This window comes from Tursiops truncatus, chromosome X (assembly GCF_011762595.2).
Source record: "Tursiops truncatus isolate mTurTru1 chromosome X, mTurTru1.mat.Y, whole genome shotgun sequence".
Taxonomy (NCBI): domain Eukaryota; kingdom Metazoa; phylum Chordata; class Mammalia; order Artiodactyla; family Delphinidae; genus Tursiops; species Tursiops truncatus.
The window spans coordinates 71,041,279-71,065,177 of NC_047055.1; the positions used below are offsets into that span (position 1 = coordinate 71,041,279).

The 23,899-nt window shown below is 41.5% G+C and overlaps 2 protein-coding genes across 4 annotated transcripts in view; both read right to left on the bottom strand.

Annotated features, from left to right (window-relative positions):
- The window catches only part of ARHGEF9 (Cdc42 guanine nucleotide exchange factor 9), a 204,772-nt gene extending 200,828 nt beyond the window's left edge, over positions 1–3,944 (bottom strand). For 2 of the 3 annotated variants that reach the window (XM_073799672.1, XM_073799669.1), the window contains exon 1: positions 3,795–3,914. In XM_073799672.1, coding sequence (XP_073655773.1) covers positions 3,795–3,803 — 9 coding nt within the window. In that variant the 5' untranslated portion in view covers positions 3,804–3,914. Of the gene's footprint in view, positions 1–3,794 lie in introns of all 3 variants that reach the window. The other variant, XM_033849558.2, reaches the window with a different exon arrangement.
- Positions 3,945–4,029: 85 nt separating this feature from the next.
- On the bottom strand, positions 4,030–4,673 carry LOC141277658 (uncharacterized). Its single transcript, XM_073799673.1, has one exon. It carries the CDS (start codon positions 4,207–4,209, stop codon positions 4,030–4,032), a length of 180 nt encoding a protein of 59 aa, XP_073655774.1. The 5' UTR covers positions 4,210–4,673.
- Positions 4,674–23,899: the final 19,226 nt, after the last annotated feature.

Below are 23,899 nucleotides of genomic sequence, written 5' to 3' on the forward strand. Positions count from 1 at the left end.
CCAAACCAATAATCAAACTGGCCTCTCCAATTTGCCCAGCCATCTCAGCTGGAAACTATTCAGAGACCAGCAACATAGAAACAACAACAACAAAAATAAAACAACAAAAAAAAGCAAATTCCACACTGCAGCTGGGCTGGGCAGGGTTCTCTAGCCACAAACAAAACTGGGGCACAGTGCAGAGGCAGATGTTACAGGTTCTGACAGATAGAGCCTGTCTCAGTGGGGGGTAAAGCACTGCTCAGTTTGTTCCCACCACGCTATCCCTTCACCGCCTCCCTGTGTCAGCCAAAAGGCATGGTTAGACAAAAATATTTTTCAGGGCCTGCAGACCTCCTTGCACTAAAGCTAGGCTGTGAAATGGCTCATTTAATCTTAAGGAGAAGGCGGTGACTACAGAGGGATTTGAACCCAGGAGCCTTCCAATAAACAGTCCCATGGCTGGGATGCAGCTAAGCTCTGTAGGCCTTCTGTGGATATGTTTTCTAGGTCTTTGCAGGCAATGAGGATCTTGCTCTCTATTTGTCCCCTCCCCAAAAGCACCTCTTCAAGTCCTGCTTGCCAGCTTCCCCCTTGCTCCAGAGGCGTTGGTGCCTGGACATTTAAAGTGTGGGCTCTGGAGCTCAGCAGGAGCTGAGTGATGCAGGAGTTGCTAGGATACTGGTTGAGGACATTTTCTTGAATCCCCTAGTGGGGAGCTGGGAGCCAAAATTCTTGAGCTGGTAGCAAAAAGTTATCCTCTACAAAGGAGTCAGAGAGGAGGAAAGGGAACAAGGAACTTTGTCAGGAATAGTTGGGTCACATCAGAGAGGAAAAGCCCTCTTCCTTCTAACCCACTTACAGTAGGGATGGTCGGGGAGAGAGAGGAGGCTATATCAAGGGAGGTAGGAATGTCTTAGAAGGGGGAAGATGAAGAGGCAGGAAAGGAAAAAAAAAGTCAAAATGCAGAGTGTTCCACTCCTCTCAGCTGCATTTTTCATTTTCTCCCACTCTTTTCTCTTTGTGCATACCCTCACAAGTCTGAAGTAGAAATGCCAAACCTTTAGGATTCACACAAGTAAAACGTCACCCTGCTCTCTACTCCCTAAACTCCCTTTTAGCTGCTCTAGGGTGGCCTGCCATCTGGCTAGCAGCATCCCCTTATTTGCCTAGAAATAAGTTAATTTGAAAAATATTTACCCATTTCACAAACTAAATTACTGATGAAAGGGCTCTTTCAAGCCACCCCTTTACTCTGAAGCTGTGTGTGGCCGGGGGAAAGCTGGTATGGGGGACACTCATCCATCCTGGCACCAGTCAAATCCTTATAGGCCATAGCACAAGGAGGCCTTTCAGAACTGTGAAACTGCTGTTTCTCCTCATTCCTAGCACAACCAACCCCCATCCACATTCAGGAGTGTGCACCCCTCCCCCCCCACATACACACACAGAGTAGGGTGTGCACACACACCCACCACGTACATACTGTCACACAACCTACACACATACCTTCCCAAAGGCTTTCTGCCAAGGGTCTGTCAGGCACCCAGAGGTGAAGGCTGTGGCATTTCATGACACATAATTTGTCATAAACCTGGCTCAAAGACCAGCCTTGGAGAACCCTTTCCCCCTTGGGGGAAAAAATCAAAAAGCATTCTATTGTTGTAGTCCAGTTTTCTTCCCACGTAACTAGGTAAAAAATCTCTTAGATAAAGCTTAAGTTTCTCCAGATACCAGCAAACAGATATTTCCTCCCTCCCCACTCCCATCACCCCTTAATTAACATTTCATTTGCCTTTCACTTGTCTTTCCAGTTCACCAGCCTCTGATTTCAACTGCCTATGGACACCCAAAATCACAGAAGGCAAGAACATAGTCCAACCATCCCCAAATGCCAGTGTTATAGGGAATCCCAAACTTACTGAGGAGGAAAAAATTGCTCAATGTCAAACAGTCACTGAACAGAGAGGACCAAGGTCTGCAGCTGCCCATCCTAGAGCCTTTCCTCACTCTCCAACACTGTCTCAAAACAAAGTGCCCAGCTAAAATATCAGTTTACTTTAGACAATACTGTTAGAGCAAATGCAGGGAGGGATGGGGAAAGGGACTCACTAGATTCTCTTTGCAAAAAACAAGTTCTTAGTTCAACCCAGGGGCTCCCACAAAGGGACTAAAGAGTAAATAATAAGAGTGAATGCCAGCAGACTTCCCAGATCATGCTTACACCATGGTACCAACTGAATTAAAAAATCAGTTGCTCACCCACACAGAACCATTGAGAGCACACCCTGAGGCTCAAAACCTCTTCTAAAGCCATAAAACAATACTCTTTGGGTCCTGAGGTCAGGACAATTTCAAGAGCCCCCTTCACAGCCTTCAAAGTCATTTCCAAAGAGTCTGAACAACAGTACATGGAACTTGAGAGCACAATGCCAGCAGATTTGCACATCACTCATGAACAGCCGCCCACATGGGTATAGAGGGAACATGTGTGTGGATGTGTATGTGCCCTGATTCATTGCTACATGAGACATAATTGGCACTCTTTCAAGTCAGGTAAGAAACAGAATGAAGAAGATCTGCCTACATCAGTGGGTGGGGGGTGAGGGGTATTATGCACGCTGGCATCAGAGACAGTTTTTTTCCTGGCTTTGCCAAGAGCTTTCTTAGGGGAAACAGAAATATACAAATAATAACAGTAGCAATATTAACAGCAACCACCACCACTACCACCAGATACAGACATGCAAATAAGTGTCAAATTGGAATGCTGCTTTTAGCTCATGTTTTCCAGAGCTTTCATCCCATTCCATCCAGACTTTTTTTGGGGGGGGTGCTCAAAACTCTCAATTTAGCATGATACATACTTTCATTTTGTCATGGAAACCTTCTAATTAGAAAGACTTCTGATTTTAAAGAACAAACAAGGAAGCAAACAAAACCACTTTCTCATTAGCACTAGCAAGTTCTATTTAAAATGTAGTTCAAGAACATCTTTGCAAATGAGATTACCCCAAAGAGGCATATCTAAATACATTATTCCCAAGGTAGGTAGAGAGCTGGCTTTTGTTGTTTTTTGGAGGACATACAGAGAAAATCCCCAAACTCAAATTCACAGGTACAATCTTTGGGAAAAAGAACCAAACAGTTACTGTCAATGTCTTCTCTTGCTAATTCATAAAAATCAGAGAACGTTTTTATACCCCATTCCATGATTCCAAAGAAATTGACATTTAATGATTTAAAAAATGTTTTAAAGGTGGCTTCTTTCCAAATTGGAAATTGTAAACCCTGTACAGCAAATTAAGATTCAGAGAACACAGTCACCAACTGCCAGCACAACGCACCCCACCACATCACTTCCCAAATTCTCGCTTCTCATTAGAGACTGAAGAATCATTCTCCCTAAATTCATTCCTTGCATCAATTTTTCCCTCTAAACATCTAGTGCAATACTGTTTTCCCTAAGATGCCAGAAATTCATCATACTCTTCCCACAACCCCCCTTGCCCCAAACAAACCCAAATGCGCTTCTGATGGCAAGAGAGAAATTTTGACTGAAATTCTGTGATGGAATTTAAAGGTAGTTTTAAAGAAAACGAATTGACAAGACACCACAATCAGCAAAGCCATTGTGTAAGGACACAGAGCTTGCTTCATGAACGTCACATAGGTGGAGAATGCACACACACACATGCACACATAAATAGAAAGCATTTCTTTATCAACAGTTTTACTCAAGCAATAAGCAACTACACTCACAGGCATACTTAAAAGACAAGACATAACAAAAGATTTAGGGAGAGATAATATACCAACGTCATACATATCACAGCGAGGCCATGTTGAAGCTCAAAACGCTTTCCCCCCTGAGTAAGAAAGCTTGCTCTTTCTCTCCCTCTCTTTCCCTGTCTCTGTCTCTGTCTCTGTCTCTGTCTCTCTCTTTTTTTTTTTTTTTTTTTTTTTTTTTTTTTTTTTTTTTTTTCCTTGGAGGTTCTCGGGATGAAATCAAAACGAGAGTTCGAAACAGCTCAGGTGGCTGGACTCCATTCAGCGCGTTCCCAGGAAAAACATGAGTATGACATTTACAAGCAGGAGGACTACAATCACGGCAAAAACGACTACAGTTTGCACATCCAGGGTCATGGTGCAATGCAGAACACTGTAGTGTTCCAGATGGGGGGCCGGCAGATTGGGAGATGTCAGTCTCTGTTCTGTCAGACTGTCCATACAGCCACCATGCTAGAAAGGAGAGGAGGAAGTCGGGTGGTTGGGGAAGGGCTGGGTTTGGCGCCCGAGTTTGATATGGGAGGGGGGGAAGGGGGAATGGGGACAGGGGTGCTTGCTTCCCCCCTTCTCAGAACTGAGCTGATCCTTCTTCCCTAGCTGAGAAATCTTAGCTTGCGCTGAAGTCGGCAGAGTCCAGCATTCTCTCTCGGGCGCCACGGAAAAGGCAAAATCCTGGCTTTCAAAGGGAAAGGCGGGGGGAACCAGAGCGAGGTTCTCCGGCGCCTGCTCAGTCTGTCTGTCCGGGGGTGCGTCCGTCCACCTGCCTGGCTGGCTACCGGTCAGTCTCGGTCTCCCCTACTCCTAATTCGCTCGCTTTCCTACGCTCTCTCTGCTCGCGGAGCTCCCGGCTGCCAGCCACTCTTTCGATCCCTGCCTCGCTGGCTCTCTTCCTCTCCTCTCCCCACCCCCCAATGCGAAGACTACGTTTTTATTCTCCGAGCGACTGCCGGCGCCTGCGTGAGGCACAACCCAGGCTGCTGACAGGCCCGCCGGCCAATAGCAGGTGCCGCAGAGGCGCGTTTACTCGCCGGGGGGCGGTACTTGAGCTGGCGTGCTACCCGCGGCAGCCAATCGGAGAACCCACGGTTCCCTCAGCAGGCCCGCTTCATCCAGCCCAGCTGGAGGCCCTGGCTGCCAGTTCTAGCGTGGGGGTGGGGAGCATGTTGTGGATGGGTTGATGCAGATGAGGGGAGAGAGGAGGGAAAGGATTGGGAAAGAGGGAGGGATCGGACATAAGGGGCCAAAGGGGAGAGGGCATGGCAGGGAGGGAGGAGGGAATGAGGAGAAGACCATGAGAAGCAGGAGGAAGAGAAAAGGAAAGATGGGAAGGAGAAAGAAGAAATAGGGGGATACGACGATGAAGAAAGAGAACGGTGGAGGAAAGGAAGGAAAAAGGGTGGGGAGGAGGGAAAAGGAACGGGGGAAAAAGGAATCCTTTGCAGCCACTTTGGAGCCTGGGCCAAGGAGGAAGCAACGATGCCTTTAGGCCACTGTCTAAGTATTTATAGGCTACTCACAATTAGCTATATAAGTTCAGCAAATCAGTGCTGTGTACAGAACCACAAGGACACTCAACAAATTATCCAAAATCCAATTATGTTTGTCTTTCTCTGATATCTCTGCACTTGCAGGTCAGATTTCCTTTCCTACTTATGGTTTCTTTACACTATTACAGCTTGCACTCTTCCAGCATACTGGGTACTAGGAAGAGAAGACAGCTTTGCAGTGGAAAACCCTCTACAAAACTTGCAGTCTGCTTGAAATCACTTCCCTGTTCTGTGTTGGTGACCTGGTGTCCGAAACTTGGGGGAAAGCCCTGGACTAGAGAAAGGAAGTTTTCAGATTTACTCCTAGCCCTACCTCAAGCTTGCTGTATGACTTTTGGGCAACTCCATTCCCCTCTATGGGCCTCCATCTCCCTTCTGCCACATGAGGACTTAGACCTATCTGAGAATTCAGTGAAACCTCTGAACCCTCACCTCAGAAAAAGAAAGAAAATATAGCAGGCTCCTTGGCCCTCAAAAATCCAGGACTAACTTATACAGAAGATCTCTAAGGGCCCTTCTTACTCTTACATTCTAGGACTGTAAACATGAACACATAGATATTGGTGGAGAGGGGCAAGAAACTAGATTATCCAGGGATAGAACAAATTAATTTCTGGAATTTCTAGCATACTATAGACTCGAAGAGGAATGAGAATTGCTCTCTATTCTCTAGAAATCTTTGAGTCTAGGACAGTCACCCATTTTAACTACGTGACTGGAAATTCTGAGTGAATGCAGGTCATAAGCAAAATGGCCCCTAGCCTTACAAGATAGAATAAAACCTAAAGAAACGTTCACTTTAAAATTTTGACTCATCACATCACCTACGAATGATTTGTGCCAAAACAACAAAAAATCCTGAATCAGATCAAGCTTCTAGATCCAGCTATCAATTTATAGGCCACACAGGAGACAGAAAAACATGTTAAATTGGAATACGGGGATACAGACTGTAAAAAACTACAGGAGGTTTTTTAGCAAGTAAATAGGGAGAAAAAAGTGTGATTGATTCAGGTGAAACTTGTGTATGCGTGCATACACACACATTTGTGACATTTATGAGATAAATGGGAATTTGAACCACCTGATAATATTAAGGAATCACTATTAATTGTAAATGATATTGTGGCTAAGTTTAACAAAAGGGGGAGAATGGGGTATATCTTTGTGACCTTGGATTTGGTAATTGTTTCTTAGATATGACATGAAAAGCACAAGCAACAAAAGAAAAAAAAAATAGATAAATTGGACTTGATCAACATTAAAAAACTTCTGTGCTTTGAAGGACAATATCAAGAGTATGAAAAGAGAATCCACAGAATGGAAGAAAATACTTGCAAATTATATATCTGATAAGGGGGCTTGTATCTAGAATACATAAAGAGCTCTTACAACTCAATTATATAAAGAAAAATAACTCAATTTAAAAATTGGCAAAGGATCTGAATAGCATTTCTCCAGAGAAATAGTCAATAAGCACATGGAAAGATGCTCAATATATTAGTCATCAGGAAAATGCAAATCAAATACAAGAAATGCAAATGAAGGATATTTACTATAGCGTATTTGTAATGGGACACCACTTTACACATGCTAGGATGGCTATAATCAAAAAGCTAGATAATAAGTGTTGGGAAGGATGTGGAAAAATTGGAACCTTCATAACACTGCTGTGGGAATGTAAAATGATGAAGCCACTTTGGCTAGCAGTTCCTCAAAAACTTAAACATGGAGTTACCATTTGACCCAACAATTCCACCCTTAGGTATATACCTAAGGGAAATGAAAACATGCCCACACAAAAACTTGTACATGAACATGAATAACAGCATTGTTCACAATAGCCAAAAGATAGAAAGAACTCAAATGTCCATCACCTGGTGAATGGATAAACAAAATATGGTATATGCACACAATGGAATATTATTCAGCCATAAAAAACCCAAAGTACTGTTATATGCTAAAACATAGGTGAACTTTAAAAATATGCTAAGTGAAAGAAGCTAGACACAAAAGGCTTTTATATGATTTCATTTATATGAAATACCCATATAGTTAGGATAAATACTGTTTATTGAAGCTTTTGTTTTATTTACATATAAATATAAATGTTCTAGGTTGTGATGTAAAATATATTTCTTACAGCAGGCAATGGTCAACATAGTTTGAAAGCCACTCTTCTAGATTATGTTGAGACAGATACTGGTAATCAGGACAGTACCATAATGTAAACAATTAGAATCTTTCTCCTTGCCTTTGAAAGTGCAATCTTAGCCTTTCTCCACATCACCATCTATTGACCCTTCAACCCACTGCAGCCTGACTTTCACTCCCATCATCCCATAAGAAACTGCAACTTCTTGTGAATATAAACAAATGACCAACTTGTTGCTATATCTCATGGCCAATTTTCCATCTTTATCTTCCCTGAATTTTCTCCCTCTTGACTCCATTGATGCCTTCCTCCTTCCTGAAATGCTCCATTTGCCTTGGGGACACCATCCACATGACCTGTCTGGTTATATTGTCTTTACTTCCTGCTTGGGTTCTTCATTTAGTCATTAAGGGCATGATTTCTCAAGGTTCTTCTAATCTCAGCCCCCTTTTTTTCTCATTCCATACTTGCACTGAATGATGGACCTATCCATTCCCAAGGCTTTAACTACCTACCACCTACATTACACACTGATATACCTCCTTTCAACAAAGTTACAGGACACCAGTGGGGGAATAAAACAGATATAAGTCCTTGCCTGCAGGGAGCTTACAACTCTCTGCTGATAACTCCTAGGTAGCTCTCTTGAACTCCAGAGATGAATCTCCAGCTGCCTTCTGGACATCTCCTCCTGAATATCTCACAAGAATCTCAGACTTGATAAGTCCAAAAGTGAAGTCATCTTCTCCCACCCCTGCCAGCTTCCTCCTTCCCCTGAGATCCCTGTCCCTTAGGAATGTCGCACACAGAACTAACCTAAAACCAAGGAGGTATTCATAGGTCTTGCTTCTCCCTCACCTTGCTACTAGCCAACCAGTCTCTAAGTCTCGATGATTCTCTTTCTCTTTAAGGAATGTATCCTCGCTCTCTCTCCCTGCTGCCAGCACTGTGGTCTCTTGCGCAGCTCTCTCTCCCCAATTCAGCTTCTACTCTCCTGAACAAATTATCTATTTCAAAAGCAGTTCTGCTCTTATCAATTCTATGGTGGATACTATATATTGGTTGCTGTGGATCCATGCACCCCCCTTCTAGCTTGCCTCCCTATATTGCTGAAAAGCTAAAAACCAAAAACTACAACAACAACAACAACCTGTCATTTCTCAGACTCCTTTGCATCCAGTGCTCTGGATGTTATTTATTTCTGCCAATCATATGCATATGCACAATATTTGGAAGAAAAGTGATGATGCAGAAACCATACTTCTGCTGTTTCTGATGGCAGGTAGAGTGGTGGGGGTTTAGGGTTTTCTGCAGCCGTGCTACATTTCCATAGGTCCCAGTATCTGGACACTGGCTTTGTGTCTTTGTACAAGCAGGGAATGAGACTTTTAAAATTATTTATTTATTTATTTATTTTGCCACTGAGGATTTGGAAGGCATAATGTTACTCTAGTCAATAGTTAAGGCAGCACAGCAAAGGAAACCATAAACAAGACCAAAAGACAATCCTCAGAATGGGAGAAAATATTTGCAAATGAAGCAACTGACAAAGGATTAATTTCCAAAATTTACAAGCAGCTCATGCAGCTCAATAACAAAAAAACAAACAAACCAACCCAAAAAATGGGCAGAAGACCTAAATAGACATTTCTCCAAAGAAGATATACAGAATACCAACAAACACATGAAAGAATGCTCAACATCATTAAGCATTAGAGAAATGCAAATCAAAACTACAATGAGATATCATCTCACACCAGTCAGAATGGCCATCATCAAAAAATCTACAAACAATAAATGCTGGAGAGGGTGTGGACAAAAGGGAACACTCTTGCACTGCTGGTGGGAATGTGAATTGGTACAGCCACTATGGAGAACAGTATGGAGGTTCCTTAAAAAACTACAAATAGAACTACCATATGACCCAGCAATCCCACTACTGGGCATATACCCTGAGAAAACCATAATTCAAAAAGAGTCATGTACAAAAATGTTCATTGCAGCTCTATTTACAATAGCCCAGAGATGGAAACAACCTAACTGCCCATCTTCAGATGAATGCATAAAGAAGATGTGGCACATATATATGATGGAATATTACTCAGCCATAAAAAGAAATGAAATCGAGGTATTTGTAATGAGGTGGATAGACCTAGAGTCTGTCATACAGAGTGAAGTAAGTCAGAAAGAGAAAGACAAATACCGTATGCTAACACATATATATGGAATTTAAGGGAAAAAATGTCATGAAGAACCTAGGGGTAAGACAGGAATAAAGCCACAGACCTACTAGAGAACAGACTTGAGGATATGGGGAGGGGGAAGGGTGAGCTGTGACAAAGTGAGAGAGAGGCATGGACATATATACACTACCAAACGTAAGGTAGATAGCTAGTGGGAAGCAGCCACATAGCACAGGGAGATCAGCTCAGTGCTTTGTGACAGCCTGGAGGGGTGGGATAGGGAGGGGGGAGGGAGGGAGACGCAAGAGGGAAGAGATATGGGAACATATGTATATGTATAACTGATTCACTTTGTTATAAAGCAGAAACTAACACACCATTGTAAAGCAATTATACCCCAATAAAAATGTTAAAAAAAATAGTTAAGGCAGTGGCAGATTCCTAATTCCTAGATTTCAAATCAGGTGGAGTGTTCCCAAAACTCCTGATGCCTCACCTTCCTGCTCGTGGCAGAAAAAACAGCTCCTGTGGTGTTGTTCTGGGAGTCATTCCTGGAGGCCCAGTCTAAACCTTGCCCCTTCAGCCCTTCAACAAATTTTGTAAGCACCCAACTTTCTATATTAAAACTCTGCTGAAAAAACTAGACCAATTTAATTTCTGCAGCTGAACCCTGGGTTATACAGCTCCTCTGCTCAAAGGCCTTCCATGGCTCCCCACTGCCTTTAAGGGAAATTCTGCAGCATGGTATACAATGCTTTGTCAATCTGGTGTCCTTTGCCTGACACTTAGCAGGTGCTTCATAAACATCTGTGAATGCACGAACGTCTCCTTCATCCACTTGTTTCTTCTCAGAGAATTATATCTTCCAACCACAGAAGGCAAGACATGATGAGACCTCAGAGAAAATGTACTCTAAACCCTCATGTTCTAGGTTAGGAAACTGAAGCCCAGAGAATGAAAGTAAGCTACACAAGATTACACAACTAATTGCTGGCAGAGCAGAAACCAAAACTCTTATTTCTTGAATCTCAAAAGTACTTCTGAGAGATTTTAGACTTTGGAACATGACATTTGATCCCAGCCTATTTGCAGTTAGCTTTCTGCATAAGGTGACCATTCAACTCTGTTCACAATTTCAAAAAATTAGATGAGGCTCCCACATTTCAAGAAGCACTGCCCCACCAACAGGTGTATCCACAGAGAGCTGACCATATGAACACAAAGCAAGAAGGCGGCCATCTGCAAGCCATGGAGAGAGGCCTCAAAAGAAACCAACCCTGCCAACACCTTGAACTCAGGCTCAGAACTGTGAGAATATACATTTCTGTTGTTTAATCACCCAGTCTGCAGTACTTTGTTGTGGCTGCCTTAGCAAACTAATGTAGAAAAGCTATCAACATCTTAGTGATCAGTTTGGCATATACTGGAATAACATTAATAGTCACTTTAATAGTTGTATTAAAATTTATTCTGGATGTCTAAAAAAAAAGGATAACCAACAAGGATCTACCGTATAGCACAGGGAACTCTGCTCAATATTCTGTAATAACCTAATTGGGAAAATAATTCGAAAAAGAATAGATACACGTATATGTATGACTGAATCACTTTGCTGTACGCGTGAAACTAACACAACATTGTTAATCAACTATACTTCAATATAAAATAAAAAGTTAAAAAATAAAAAAGCACTGCCCCAACCTCAAAGGCAGCCCCTCTGCTTGCTAAGTATCAAGGAATCACAGAATCTCTTGGTATAGCAAAACCCCAATTCCATCCTTCAATCTTTTCTGCAACATCCTCATCCAGTTTTAGGTCCAACACACACAACAATGGTGAGGTTCCTCTCTCCTAAGACAACCTGTTAGTCTTTGGGACAATCTCAGTTGGTGGAAAGTTCTTTCATCTCTTTGAGCCAGATGCTATCACTATTTCTATCACAGCCACTGCTGAGGAGCTAATCACTCCATGAGATAGTCTGGAATATAAATGTTCCCAAATTCACATTGAAATTACTATAAGCATCCAGTATATTTCTCAGGATCCAAAGGGCCCTCATTAGATAATAATAATAATAGTTAACACTTATAGAGTGCTTACTCTGAGCACTGTTCTAAGCCCTTTACATATATTAATTATTTTAATTCTCACAACAACCCTATGAGGAAGATACTATTATCTTCCTTATTTTACAGGTGAGGGGACTGAGGCATAGTGTTTAAATAACTTGCCCAAGGTCACATGGCTAGTCAGTGGTAGCGCCCAGATGCAAACCCAACCCAGTCTGGCTCTAGAGCCTATGTTTTTCAACACTATGCTGTATAAATGCCACTAGGTGACACATGTTCCACCTTCCAATAGCATCTGACATGATGTCTCCTGGGTCACAGGAATAAACTGTTTCAATGTCCTGACTGGAGTCCCAGTGGCCTGCCACCCAGGTATAAGATATCTAGGTCTTAAATATTTGCCTTCTCTCAGGGAAAAGCCAATACCTGGTTGTTCTTTGCCCCTCATGGTTCAAACAGCTCCCAAAGCCCCACTTCTATCAGGAAGCACACCCAAGGAATGCTCCACATTTTGTCCTGACCCCTACTGCTACTCGCTTATTTGCCATCCAACTCCCACCTCAGCCACCTGATAATCCCTGATATTTGCCACAGGCAGCCTGAAGATATTGAATCCTGTCTGTTCATGTTCTTGGTTACCTATATGACTAGATGCTCTTGCACATTCATGAATGTCAGCTCTGTTTAGGAGAATCAGTTCCTTGAGGACAGGAACTCTTGGATAGTTCAGTTATTCAGCACAGAGATCACCACACCCCCCAAATCAGTTAAATTCAATAAGCAGTTATTTTGACAGCTAAGGGGTACAGAGAGCCTCTCGGGAAACTTACAGTCTAGTAGGGAAAAGAGTCACAAACACACAATTTCAATGTCATACAGTAAAATATCCTAAGCACAATCAGATAATGAATAAAGTTGTTGCTGATGATTATAGAACAAATCATAGAATTTCATACTTGAAATGGGGAAAAAAAGGTTATTTCCTTCCAACCTCCCTTTGTAGGAATTCTCTCTACAGTATATGTGATGGGGTAGGGGGAGTGGAGGGGGAGGAGGAACCATCTACTTTGGGCGAGCATGGTGCTAGGTTTTTCAACATGTCATTTTATTTAATTCTTCCCAGAAGCCTGAAAAGAAGTAATTGTTATTGTTATTTTAAAGAGTAGAAAACTAAGGTTAAGAATGTTTACATCATTTGCTCATAGACATACAAGTAGGATGTAGCAATTGCAAGGTTTAAACTGAGATCTATTTCCAAAGCCCACCTTTTTTTCTCCACTCTCTCTGATGAGTTTTGTTCAGCAGCCACTGGAATATTTTCAGTAACAAAAAAGAACTCACCCTGAAACTTCCAAAGCCATTATTCATTTTGAGCTAAAATTCACTATACTATGGTTTCTGTCCATTTGTTAGAGTGCTATCCTCTGGGCAATGCAAAAAAGGTCTATCCTTCTAAGCAATAGTCTTCTTAAGTGTTTGAAGACATCTATCATGGGTTCAAACTCTTATTCCTCCTGAACGCCCACCTTACACACACACACACACACACACACACACACACACACACACACACACACATTTGTTTTCCAAGATAAACATGACCATTTCTTTAAGCTCTTCCACTTATGGCATGGTTTACAGTCCCCTCCCCAGGCTGGTTGCTTGTCAGTTTGTCCACACATCCCTAAGAATACATATCCAGGTGGGAGTGACAATGGGGAGTATGGTGAAACTGTCACCTCCCTTATTCTAAACACTGGACCTTAGGAAGAGCTACCTGTGAACTCATGTTCACCTAAAATGGCTGATACTTGCATGTGCTGCTGTGCCCCCACAATGCCTTGAGAAGCCCATGGCAAAGTGAAATAAGCAGTGGAAGAAAAGCTAAAACTTTTGGATGTAAATCCAGCCTCTGCTTCTTGGTAATCGTATGACCTCAAACAAGTCCTTAAACTTCCTTAAAACTCAAAAGTCTATGACTTGTTTTCAGTTGTAACTTAAAATAAAGCATTGGTTGTTTTAAAATTTCAACAGCCTTGCCCAAGTTGTGGCAGGCCTGGAGTTGGTCCCAAGTGGGGTACTCTGAGGAAAGGGTGATGAATGATTAGCTTAAGTTAAAGAATAAAGTTGCATATAACTGTGTGGTTGTGGGGGTGGCATTTTATGGGGAAAATAAGACATAGGACTAAGAATTTGACTCTGCCTGAGGACTTTTCTCCTAGCTATCTAGAAGTTTAGCTCTAATTACATCTCTTCAAAAGGAGTCCATCCCTGACCACCCTCTCTAAAACTGAACCACACCATCACTCTCTATTCCATTATCCTGCTTTTCTTTCTAGCCCTGAAATTTTATATAATTATTGGTTTATTTGTTTATTTTCTCCCTTTATAAAGTGTAAGCTCCATGACGGTAGAGACTGTTTTGTTCATTGCTGTATCTCTAGCACCTAGAACAGTGCTTGGAATTCAATAAATATTTTTTAAATGATTAAATAACTAAATGCTAAATGAATGAATGAAGACCAAAGCACAGTCCTGCTGATTCACAATGTAGGACATAGAGGAAATGTATCATGGAATTATTCTCTGCTGTGGCCTGTGAATACCAACCTTTGCACTGCCTCCCCTCCCCCAAGGGCCTTTGTTAGTCAGAACTTCTCCAAAAGGGACTGAAAGTTCCAGATTACAGGCTGAGAATTTCAGGACCTCTTTGGTTTTCTGTTCCTTGTTGGCAGAAGCCATTCTAGACCGCCACTAAGAAGGAAGCCCTTCCCTCAAGAAAAATTGCCTATACCACCCTCCTGTGTCCAAAGACTGAATACATCTCTGAATAAATAACCAGGAACAACAATTTCCTCCAGTTCCTTTGCATGCATCTATTTCAGGCCTATTTCTTTCTCTCTTTTTGGGGTGGTGGGGGAGGTGCTTATTGCAGTTCTATTTCAAGCAAACTAGTGGGTCAAACAACCTGCCTCTACTCAGGTTAGAAAAGACTGGTTGGAAAAGAGCAGCGAGTCTAAAAGCCCCTTCAGAGGAAGTACAATGCTTTCATATCAGGCTCGGTATCTTTCTGGGAAAGCCAAACCCAATAATACATCAATTCAAGGTTGGGATGGGCAGTGAATGCTTCCCTGAGGACTAGTGTTTAGTTTTGGAGCCTAATCTCCTGGACAGTTCCATTTTGGGGCCTCATGACTCATTCAACCAGCTACCCTTCTGACTCCTATGTCCAAGTTTATTTATTTACAGGCTTCATTTAAACTGAAAACTGCTGAGCAGTAAGGACACTAAGCATTCATCATCAAATTAAACATGGAGTTTTGCTCAGATTAGATGCCTGACAAGCATTACATAGATAAGCAGGTAGATTGGTAGGTAGGTAGGTAGATGATAGGAATAAGTTGAAACTGCAGTAGGAGAGGAGGGGGTTAGTTCAACTAGGGAGTTTGTAAGATGCTAGATTATGTGTCAGAGGGAGTCTAAGGATTTGACTTAGGAACTGTATTTTCTGTAGAAGTCCAAGGTAGTCTAGAAGTGAGGCTCTGAGTGAAGATGTAAAGAGAGTTGGACACTACCAAAGATTGGTAAAGAAAAGATGTGTGCAGGATACACAGATGGATAGAGGCTTGTAGAGATTTGTGAGGGCCAAGATGAGACTTCTGAAGCTCTCTGTGGACTGATATGGAGAGATCTCAAAGATACATTATGTGCAAAAAAGAAATATGCAGAATTAATATGGTTACTATTATCCAAGGCAATCTACAGATTCAATTCAATCCCTATCAAAATACCAATGGCTAGGGCTTCCCTGGTGGCGCAGTGGTTGAGAGTCCGTCTGCCGATGCAGGGGACACAGGTTCGTGCCCCGGTCCGAGAAGATCCCACATGCCGTGGAGCAGCTGGGCCCGTGACCATAGCGGCTGAGCCTGTGCGTCCGGAGCCTGTGCTCCACAACGGGCAAGGCCACCACAGTGAGAGGCCCGTGTACCACAAAAACAAACAAACAAACAAACAAAAAAACCAATGGCATTTTTCACAGAACTAGAACAAATAATTCTAAAATTTGTATGGAAACACAAAAGACTCTAAATACCCAAAACAATCTTGAGAGAAAAAGAACAAAGCTGGAGGTATCACACGCCCTGACTTAAAACTATACTACAAAGCTACAGTCATCAAAACAGTATGGTGCTGGCATAAAAACACATACATCAATGGAATATATTGGAGAGCCCAGAAATAAGCCGACGTTTATATAGTTAATTCACCTACAACAAAGGAAGTAAGAATATACAATGGGGAAAACAACAGCCTCTTCAAAATGTTTCTGGGAAAACTAGACATTTACGTGTAAAAGAATCAAACTGGACTACTTTCTCACACCATATACCAAAATAAACTCAAAATGGATTAAAGACTTGAATGTAAGACCTAAAACCATAAAAATTTTAGAAGAAAACATAGGTGGTATGCTCTTTGGCATCAGTCTCAGCTATATTTTCTTGGAGATGTCTCCTCAGGCAAGGGAAACAAATGCAAAAATAAACAAATGAGGCTACATGAAACTGAAAAGCTTTTGTGCAGTGAAGGAACTATCAACAAAACGAAAAGGCAGCCTACTGAATGGGAGAAGATGTTTGTAAATTAATTATATATCTGATAAGGGGTTAATATAAAAATATACAAAGTACTCACAAGACTCAATATCAAAAAAAAAAAACCAACTTGATTGAAAAATGGGCAGAGGACCTAAATGGACATTTTTCCAAAGAACACATACAGATGGTTCACAGATACATGAAAAGATGCTCAACATCACTAATCATCAGGGAAATGAAAATCAAAACCACAGTGAGATATCACCTCACAGTTGTCAGAATGACTGTAGTCAAAAAGACAACAACTGACACTGTTGGCAAGGATGTGGAGAAGAGGGAATCCTTGTGCACTGTTGGTGGGAATGTAAATTGGTAAAGCCACTATAGGAAAAAGTTCCTCAAAAAATTAAAAATAGAACTTCTATGTGGCCCAGCAATTTCACTTCTGGGTATACACCCAAAGAAAAAAAAGCACTGATTTGAAGAGATATATGCACCCCTATATTCATTGCAGCATTATTTAGAAGAGCCAAGATATGGAATCAACCTAAAGTGTCCATCAATAGATGGACTGATAAAGAAAATGGGGAATATTACTCAGCCATGAAAAAATGGAATCTTGCCATTTGTGACAACATGGTTGGACCTAGAGGGTATTATGCTAAGTGAAATAAGTCAGACAGAGAAAGAAAAATACTGTATGATTTCACTTATATGTGGAATCTAAAAAACAAACAAATGAGCAAACATAACAAAACAGAAACAGACTCATAGATACAGAGAAAAAAACTGGTGATTGTCGGAGGGTGGAGAGGGGAGGGGGGAGGGGATGAGTGAAATAGGTGAGGGAGATTAAGAGGCACAAACTTTCAGTTATAAAATAAATGTCATGGTGATGTAATGTACAGCATAGTGAATATAGTCAATAATATTGTAACATTATTAAATTGTATGGTGGCAGATGGTAACTAGACTTACTGTTGTGATCACTTTGTAAAGTATAAGAATATTGGATCACTATGTTGTACACCTGAAACTAACAAAATGTTGTAAGTTGATTATACTTCAATAAAGGAAGTAAAAAGAAATATGCTGAATAGTATATAAAATGTGTGATTTTGGGGGTGAAAAAGAAAGAAAATAAGAAAATATTTTTGTATCTGCTTATATCTGCATAAAGAAATTCTGGTGAACTCTAATGGGGGAACCTGGGTGGATAGGGGTCATCCATTGTATACATATTAATAGTTTGATTTTTTAAACCATATGACTGTTCTATTCATTAAAAATTAAATTTTAAAAATGTTAAATATGCTTTGTGATCTTAATAAGCTCCCTCCCCCTTTCTCTTTCTCTCTGCTTCAATTAACCCGATTACAAAGAGCCCTACACTTAGAAGGAAGCAGTATAGCTTGAGAGTTCAGAACACAGGGATTAGAGTCAGCTTGCTGAGTTTCAACCTTAGTTCTGACAATTGCTGGTTGTATGACCTTGAGCACGTTACTTAATGTTTTTGAGTCTCACTTTTCTCATCTTTAAAATGGGGAGAATGGTATAATGCCCTGGTACTCATTCTGCCCTTCACTTTAAGCAAGCCCCAGACTCTCAGTACTGCAGTTTTCTCACATGAAAAACAGGGAGATTCTTATGGTTCTTGGTGAGGATTTAATGAGTGAATACATGTAAAGTGCTTAGAACAATGCCTGGCACATAGTAATGCTCAGTAAATGATAACAATTACTATTATTCGAGAGTTTGAATATTATCTTTGCCCCCAACTTTAGGCAAAAACTATATTTTCTGAGCCTCAGTTTCCTCATCTATAAATAGAAGAAACAAATAATGCCTACCAAAAAGATGATGAAATCATGAATTTGAAAGTGCTCTATGAATTAAAACATTTGGTTAAGAAAAGAAGAATTGTTATAGTAGAAAAAGGTGAGGGGGATACTAAATGAAGATTCTACTTATTCAATGCTCCCTACCTCACCTCCAGCATTCTGAATGAGGTCATATCTAAGCAGCAAGTGGAGGTCTTTAAAAGTCATGAGTCACTTCCGTATTAAATGTCAGAAGATTAGTCCTGGTTCCCACTTCTCTAAAGCAGAGTGGCGAAAAGGGGCTGCACACCAGTGGTTGCCACTCCATCATGAGATGCTAAATGTTTCTGTATAAGTGTTCTTATTTCTAGGAGGTGCTGAGGTTCATTGATTCCTCTGCTATCCTTAGCAGCTTCTGTGAAAGGAAAGAAAGTTGCACTCAGTCCTGAAGGCTCACTCTCCCCCCTTCATACATATAACCAGTTTATGAAGTACAAAATAAGTCACTTAAGCAGGAGTACCCATTCTCCAGATCACAGCAAACGGCACTTACAGCCTCATTTTATGATATTATCTGGTTTGCACCTCACAACAGCCCCAGAAGGCTGGCAAGGAGTGAGGGGTAATAGTTCCCACTTTACATAAGGGGAATACTCTACTTCTCAAAAGGAAAGTGACTTAGCTCTCATCACTTCGTGGGAGAATGGAAAGAACAAATAATTTAAAGCCAGAAAACCCAGTTCTTGGAAAAGTACTTTAGAATCTTTAATGTTCTATATATTTGGGATTTTTAATAAACTGTCAGGCCAGGGCCAGGACTATAACCCGAGTTTCTTGTCCTCTAGACCAGAACTCTTACTGAACTGATGATGGAAAAGAGAACAGCAAATAAGGATCAAGAAAAATTATCCCCCAAGAATAACTGCAGCTTACATTTAAATAGAACTTCACAGTTTCTTAAATAGGCCTTTTATCACATTTCAACCTCATTGCAACCTTGTGAGGGAAGTGCAGCTAGAAATAGGAAACTAAAACTTTAACCCCCCCTACACATACTTCTTATCCCTCTTCCCTGCTGTATTTTTTCTCCTTAGCACTTAGAACATAGTATATGCTTTATGGAATCATTTGCTTAGCATGTATCTGCCCTAGTAGAAAATCCATTCCACAAGGACAGAATTTTTGTCCGTTTTGTTCACCATTCAGTGTCTAGGACAGTGCCTGGTACATAGCAGATGCTCAATAAATATTATTAAGTAAGTGAATGAAATATCTATGTGGCTGTGTGCATGTGTGTGGGGGAGAGAGAGAGAGGGAGGAAGGGAGGGAGGGAGCGAGAGAGGGAGGGAGGGAGCGAGAGAGGGGGGGGAGAGAGAGAGAGAGAGAGAGAGAGAGAGAGAGAGAGAGAGAGAAGGGCCCCATTTTGCATATTAGTAACCTGATATCCGGATTAGTTAAGCAATTGTCCCAGGAAGGACTTCTGAAGCTTCCCATTTCAGCCTGTTCCCTTCACCTAACTGCCTGGCTGGTTCAGGGACATCTTACCTCTGCAAAAAGGAACATTTACTGCAAATGCCTCTGCCTTTTCTATGACCAGCTTCAGGCATGGTTGGCTACAGGCAGCCTGAGGTTCTTCTCCTTCATCAGTTCACTCATCCATTCCACAAATATTCACAGGAGTGCCTGCTATGTACACAAAAGGCATTCTGCCAGGCTTCATTGACCTTTACACACCCAAATACATTTGTCTCACAAACACTCAAATGGCTTCCCTGAGTTTTCACAATCTCTGGTATTTATAATGGTGAGGGAGGAAGGGGCAAAAGTCATTTGAGTTCTCAGCATGTGGCCTGAGGGTCCTGCTCTCTTCCACAACCTACCTGGCAGTTTCATGCCTACCTCATAGGATTGTTGGGAAGATTAAACTAGATACACATGCAAAAGACTTAGAGCAGTGCAGTGCTTGGCACAAGGTGAACGCTGGCTTGGTAAATGTTAGCTATTATCCTTAAGCCCTACTGCATTCGTGATCTTATTGCTGATACCCCTTACCTCTGGAATGAAGGAGACCAAGCAAAAATCCACTCCTGGCAAGCGGGGAGAGTAACGCTCAAGGAACTACTGTAGAATTACAGATCTATTTCTCATCCTGGCTCTGTTTGAAGATAGATGTGTGGAAAAGATACTTCATCTCTCCCAGTCTTAGTTTCCCCAACTTTTAAGTATAAAGAGTGTTGTGATGCCCACATAAATTCACATATGTGAAGGTGCTTTGAAAATGCAAAATACCAAAAAAAGTGAGGGATTATTATTGTATTAAAATAATAAAGATGATTATTAATTGAACCCTTGCTATGTGAAATACACTGTACCAAGTGCTTTACATAGATTAGTTTAATATTTACAATAGTACCAATGACCAGGTACTACTATTGTTTCAGTTTCACTGATAAGTTGTGATAGTTAATTGTATGTGTCAATTTGTCTGGGCCACAATGCCCAGATATTTGGTCAACATTATTCTGGATATTTCTGTGAAGGTATTATTTTGGGTGACATCAACATTTAAATCAGTGGACTGTGGGTAAAGCAGATTATACTTCACAATGTGGGTGGGCCTCTTCTAATCAGTTGAAGACCTTAATAAAACAGAGACTGACCTCCCTCTAGCAAGAAGGAATTCTGCCAGCAAACTGCCTTTGGACTCAGACTGCAACTCTTCCCAGCTTGCTGGCCTACCTTACAGATTTGGGATTTGCATCTCCACAATCACGTGAGCCAATTATTTAAAATAAATCTCTCTCCCTCTCCCTGTCTCTCTGTCACCCTCTGTGTGTGTGTGTTGTGTGTGTTTATTTATTTATAAAGTTGACTCTTGAACAATGCAGGAGTTAAGGGCGCTGAGCAACAGCACAATTGAAAATCCACCTATAACTTTACAGACAGCCCTCCTCTGTATCCACAGTTCCACATCCATGGATCATATAGTACTGCAGTCCGTATTTTTGGGAGAAAACAAAATTCACATATAAGTGGACACACATATTTCAAATCTGTATTGTTCAAGGGTCAACTGTGTGTGTACACACACACACACACACACACACACACACACACACACACACACATATCCTGCTGATACTGTTTCTCTGGAGAACCTTGACTAATATATAAGGAAACTAAAGCTTAGAATGGTTAAATTCCTTGCCCCAAATCACACAGCTAGTCAGTGGCAGAGCCAGAAACCTAGGGGCCATCTTCCATATTTCCTCCCTGTTCTATACCTCTCTCACTCAATCCAGCATCAATTTCCATTGATTCTATCTCCAAAATTGTTGTCCAATCTGCCCTCCTCTCCTCAGCTCCAGTGACTTCATTTCTGCAGCAGTATCTCAACTGGGCTTGCCATCTCCATTTTCACCCTCCTCAATCCATTCTCTATAGCCTGCAAAAGTCAACTTCTCAGATCATAAAGCAGATCGCACCATTCTACTGCTACAAATGCTTCCTATTGTACTTAGAATAAATAGCACTTGTCAGTGCCCAGCACTATCACACACACTGCGAGCATAAATCAGTCTTCACAATAACACTATGGATAGTACCATTATTATCCCCATTTTTCAGAGGGCATAACTGAGGTACAGAAAGGTTAGGTAACATGTCCAAGGTCACTTAACTAATAAGTGGAAGAGTCAGAATTTGAATCTAGGCAGTCTGGTTGAGAGTGTGCTATTAAACACAGAGCTATACTGTCTTTGAGTATAGCTGATACACACCTTCCCTGGGCCTGCAAGCTCCCTGGGCCTACAAGGTCCCATGTGAGCTGGTCCCTGTCTGACTTTCTGCCTTCCTATCATGCCACTTGCCTCCTTTTCTGCCTGTGCTCCAGCCATACAGGCCTTCTTTCTATCCCTCAAGCATACCAAACTATCTCAACTTTAAGGACTTTGCACATGCAATTCCTGTTGCCTCTCTCAAACTCCCCACGAACTTCACTATCTCATCTTTTATTTTTTATTATAATCCAAATTTGTTAGGATTTTTCCCCTACATAGCTGACTCAACTTCAATGTCACTACCCTGGTATGTCACTACCCTGGTATGTCACACGGGCCCTTTGACAAAATGTTTCCTCATGGCAATAGGACTTCTTAGAGCTAGCTGAATGCATTTATTTCCCCCCATTGCCTGGTTTCCATTACTGAACAGTTTAATCACTTGCAGAACTAGTCATATTCTAACACACACACACATAAAACGCCCCCCCACACCAAAAACAGCACAATGAGCAAACTTCTCAAAACAACGGGCTAAGAAGAAGCTCCTCTCATCATGTCATGGGGCTGTTTGGGGGCCTTTTTCAGTCCCTCCTCAAGCAGAGAATTCAGGAAGCCTTGGGCTGGGGTGGGAGTGATATTTCCTTGTGAATGAAATTCCTGTTGGATCTCTTGGCACTCAGAGAAGAGTAAAGTTGGGTCTCATCTTCTGAGGGCTGAATTCAGGGCAGTAGAAAAGATCATATTCTACCCACCCAAGGGTATATCCCCTCTGTACTGTTAGGAATAATAATTCTTCCCCATATGGGTAGAGAACAACAAAGTTCACACAGCCCCTTTCTGTCTACACTCACACATATGATTCTCACAGCAAACTGGGAAGATAAGTGAGACTATGTGATGGTTAATTTTATGTATCAACTTGACTGGGCCACAGGGTGCCCATACATTTGGTCAAAAATTATTCTGGGTGTTTCTTTTCTTTTTTATTTTTAATTGAAGTATAGTTGGATATGGGGATTCTTTTCCCAGTTATACTCACTTTGTGGTCTTGGGTAAAGCACCCTCCCTATCTGAGACTCAGTTTTCACAATCTATAAAATGAGTGGTATTAAAACATTTTGTGTGGGAGGTAGGGAGAACACAGAGAAAGCAAAACCCTTTTCCAAAGTCGTAAGCAACAACCTAACATATGAAGCCAAAACCCAGGTGCTCTGGATAAATCAAAAGTGGGAGACCCAAATTTCTGCCTGCCCCTGCCCCCCTCCCTTGAGGCACTGTCATGGTAACCCTAGGGCTCTGAGGCAGGGGACCTGCAAACCTTTTGTGTAAAGGGCTAAATAATAAGTATTTTAGGCTTTGCAGGTCATATGGTCTCTGTCACAACTACTCAAATCTGCCTTTGTATCATGAAGGTATAATGAGCATGGCTGTGTTCTAATAAAACTTTATTTATGGACACTGAAACTTGAATTTCATATAAATTTCCATGTAATTTCATATACGTGTATCACAAAATATTGTCCTTCTTTGAGTTTTTCCCAACTATTTAGAAATGTAAAAACCATTCTTAGTTTGTGGGCTGGATTTGGCCATCAGGCTATAGTTTGCTGACCCCTGATCTAAGGAGTTAGGCTAAATTATACCCAACGTCATCCAGCTTGAACATTAAAGCTGAGGCAGCCCAGAAGCAACATGAGCACTGTAGAAAGTAAAGCCTGAAATTATACTGTTGCCATGGAAATTCCAGAAAGTAGATAACAGAGTGGACTGGGTCTGCTCAAGGGTAGGAGACTACCATAAAAAGGAGAAGGCTCAAATTCTGATCTAACAGATCTAAACCCCTCACTTCCCCAGGCTGATCTGTATTTTAAACTACTTGGTGGTTCATCTACAGTCAGAACTTCAACTGTGACCAGTGCCTCCCAATCTTCCTCTGAGCTCAATATGTAGATCACCAACTGGCCTATTGGATATCTC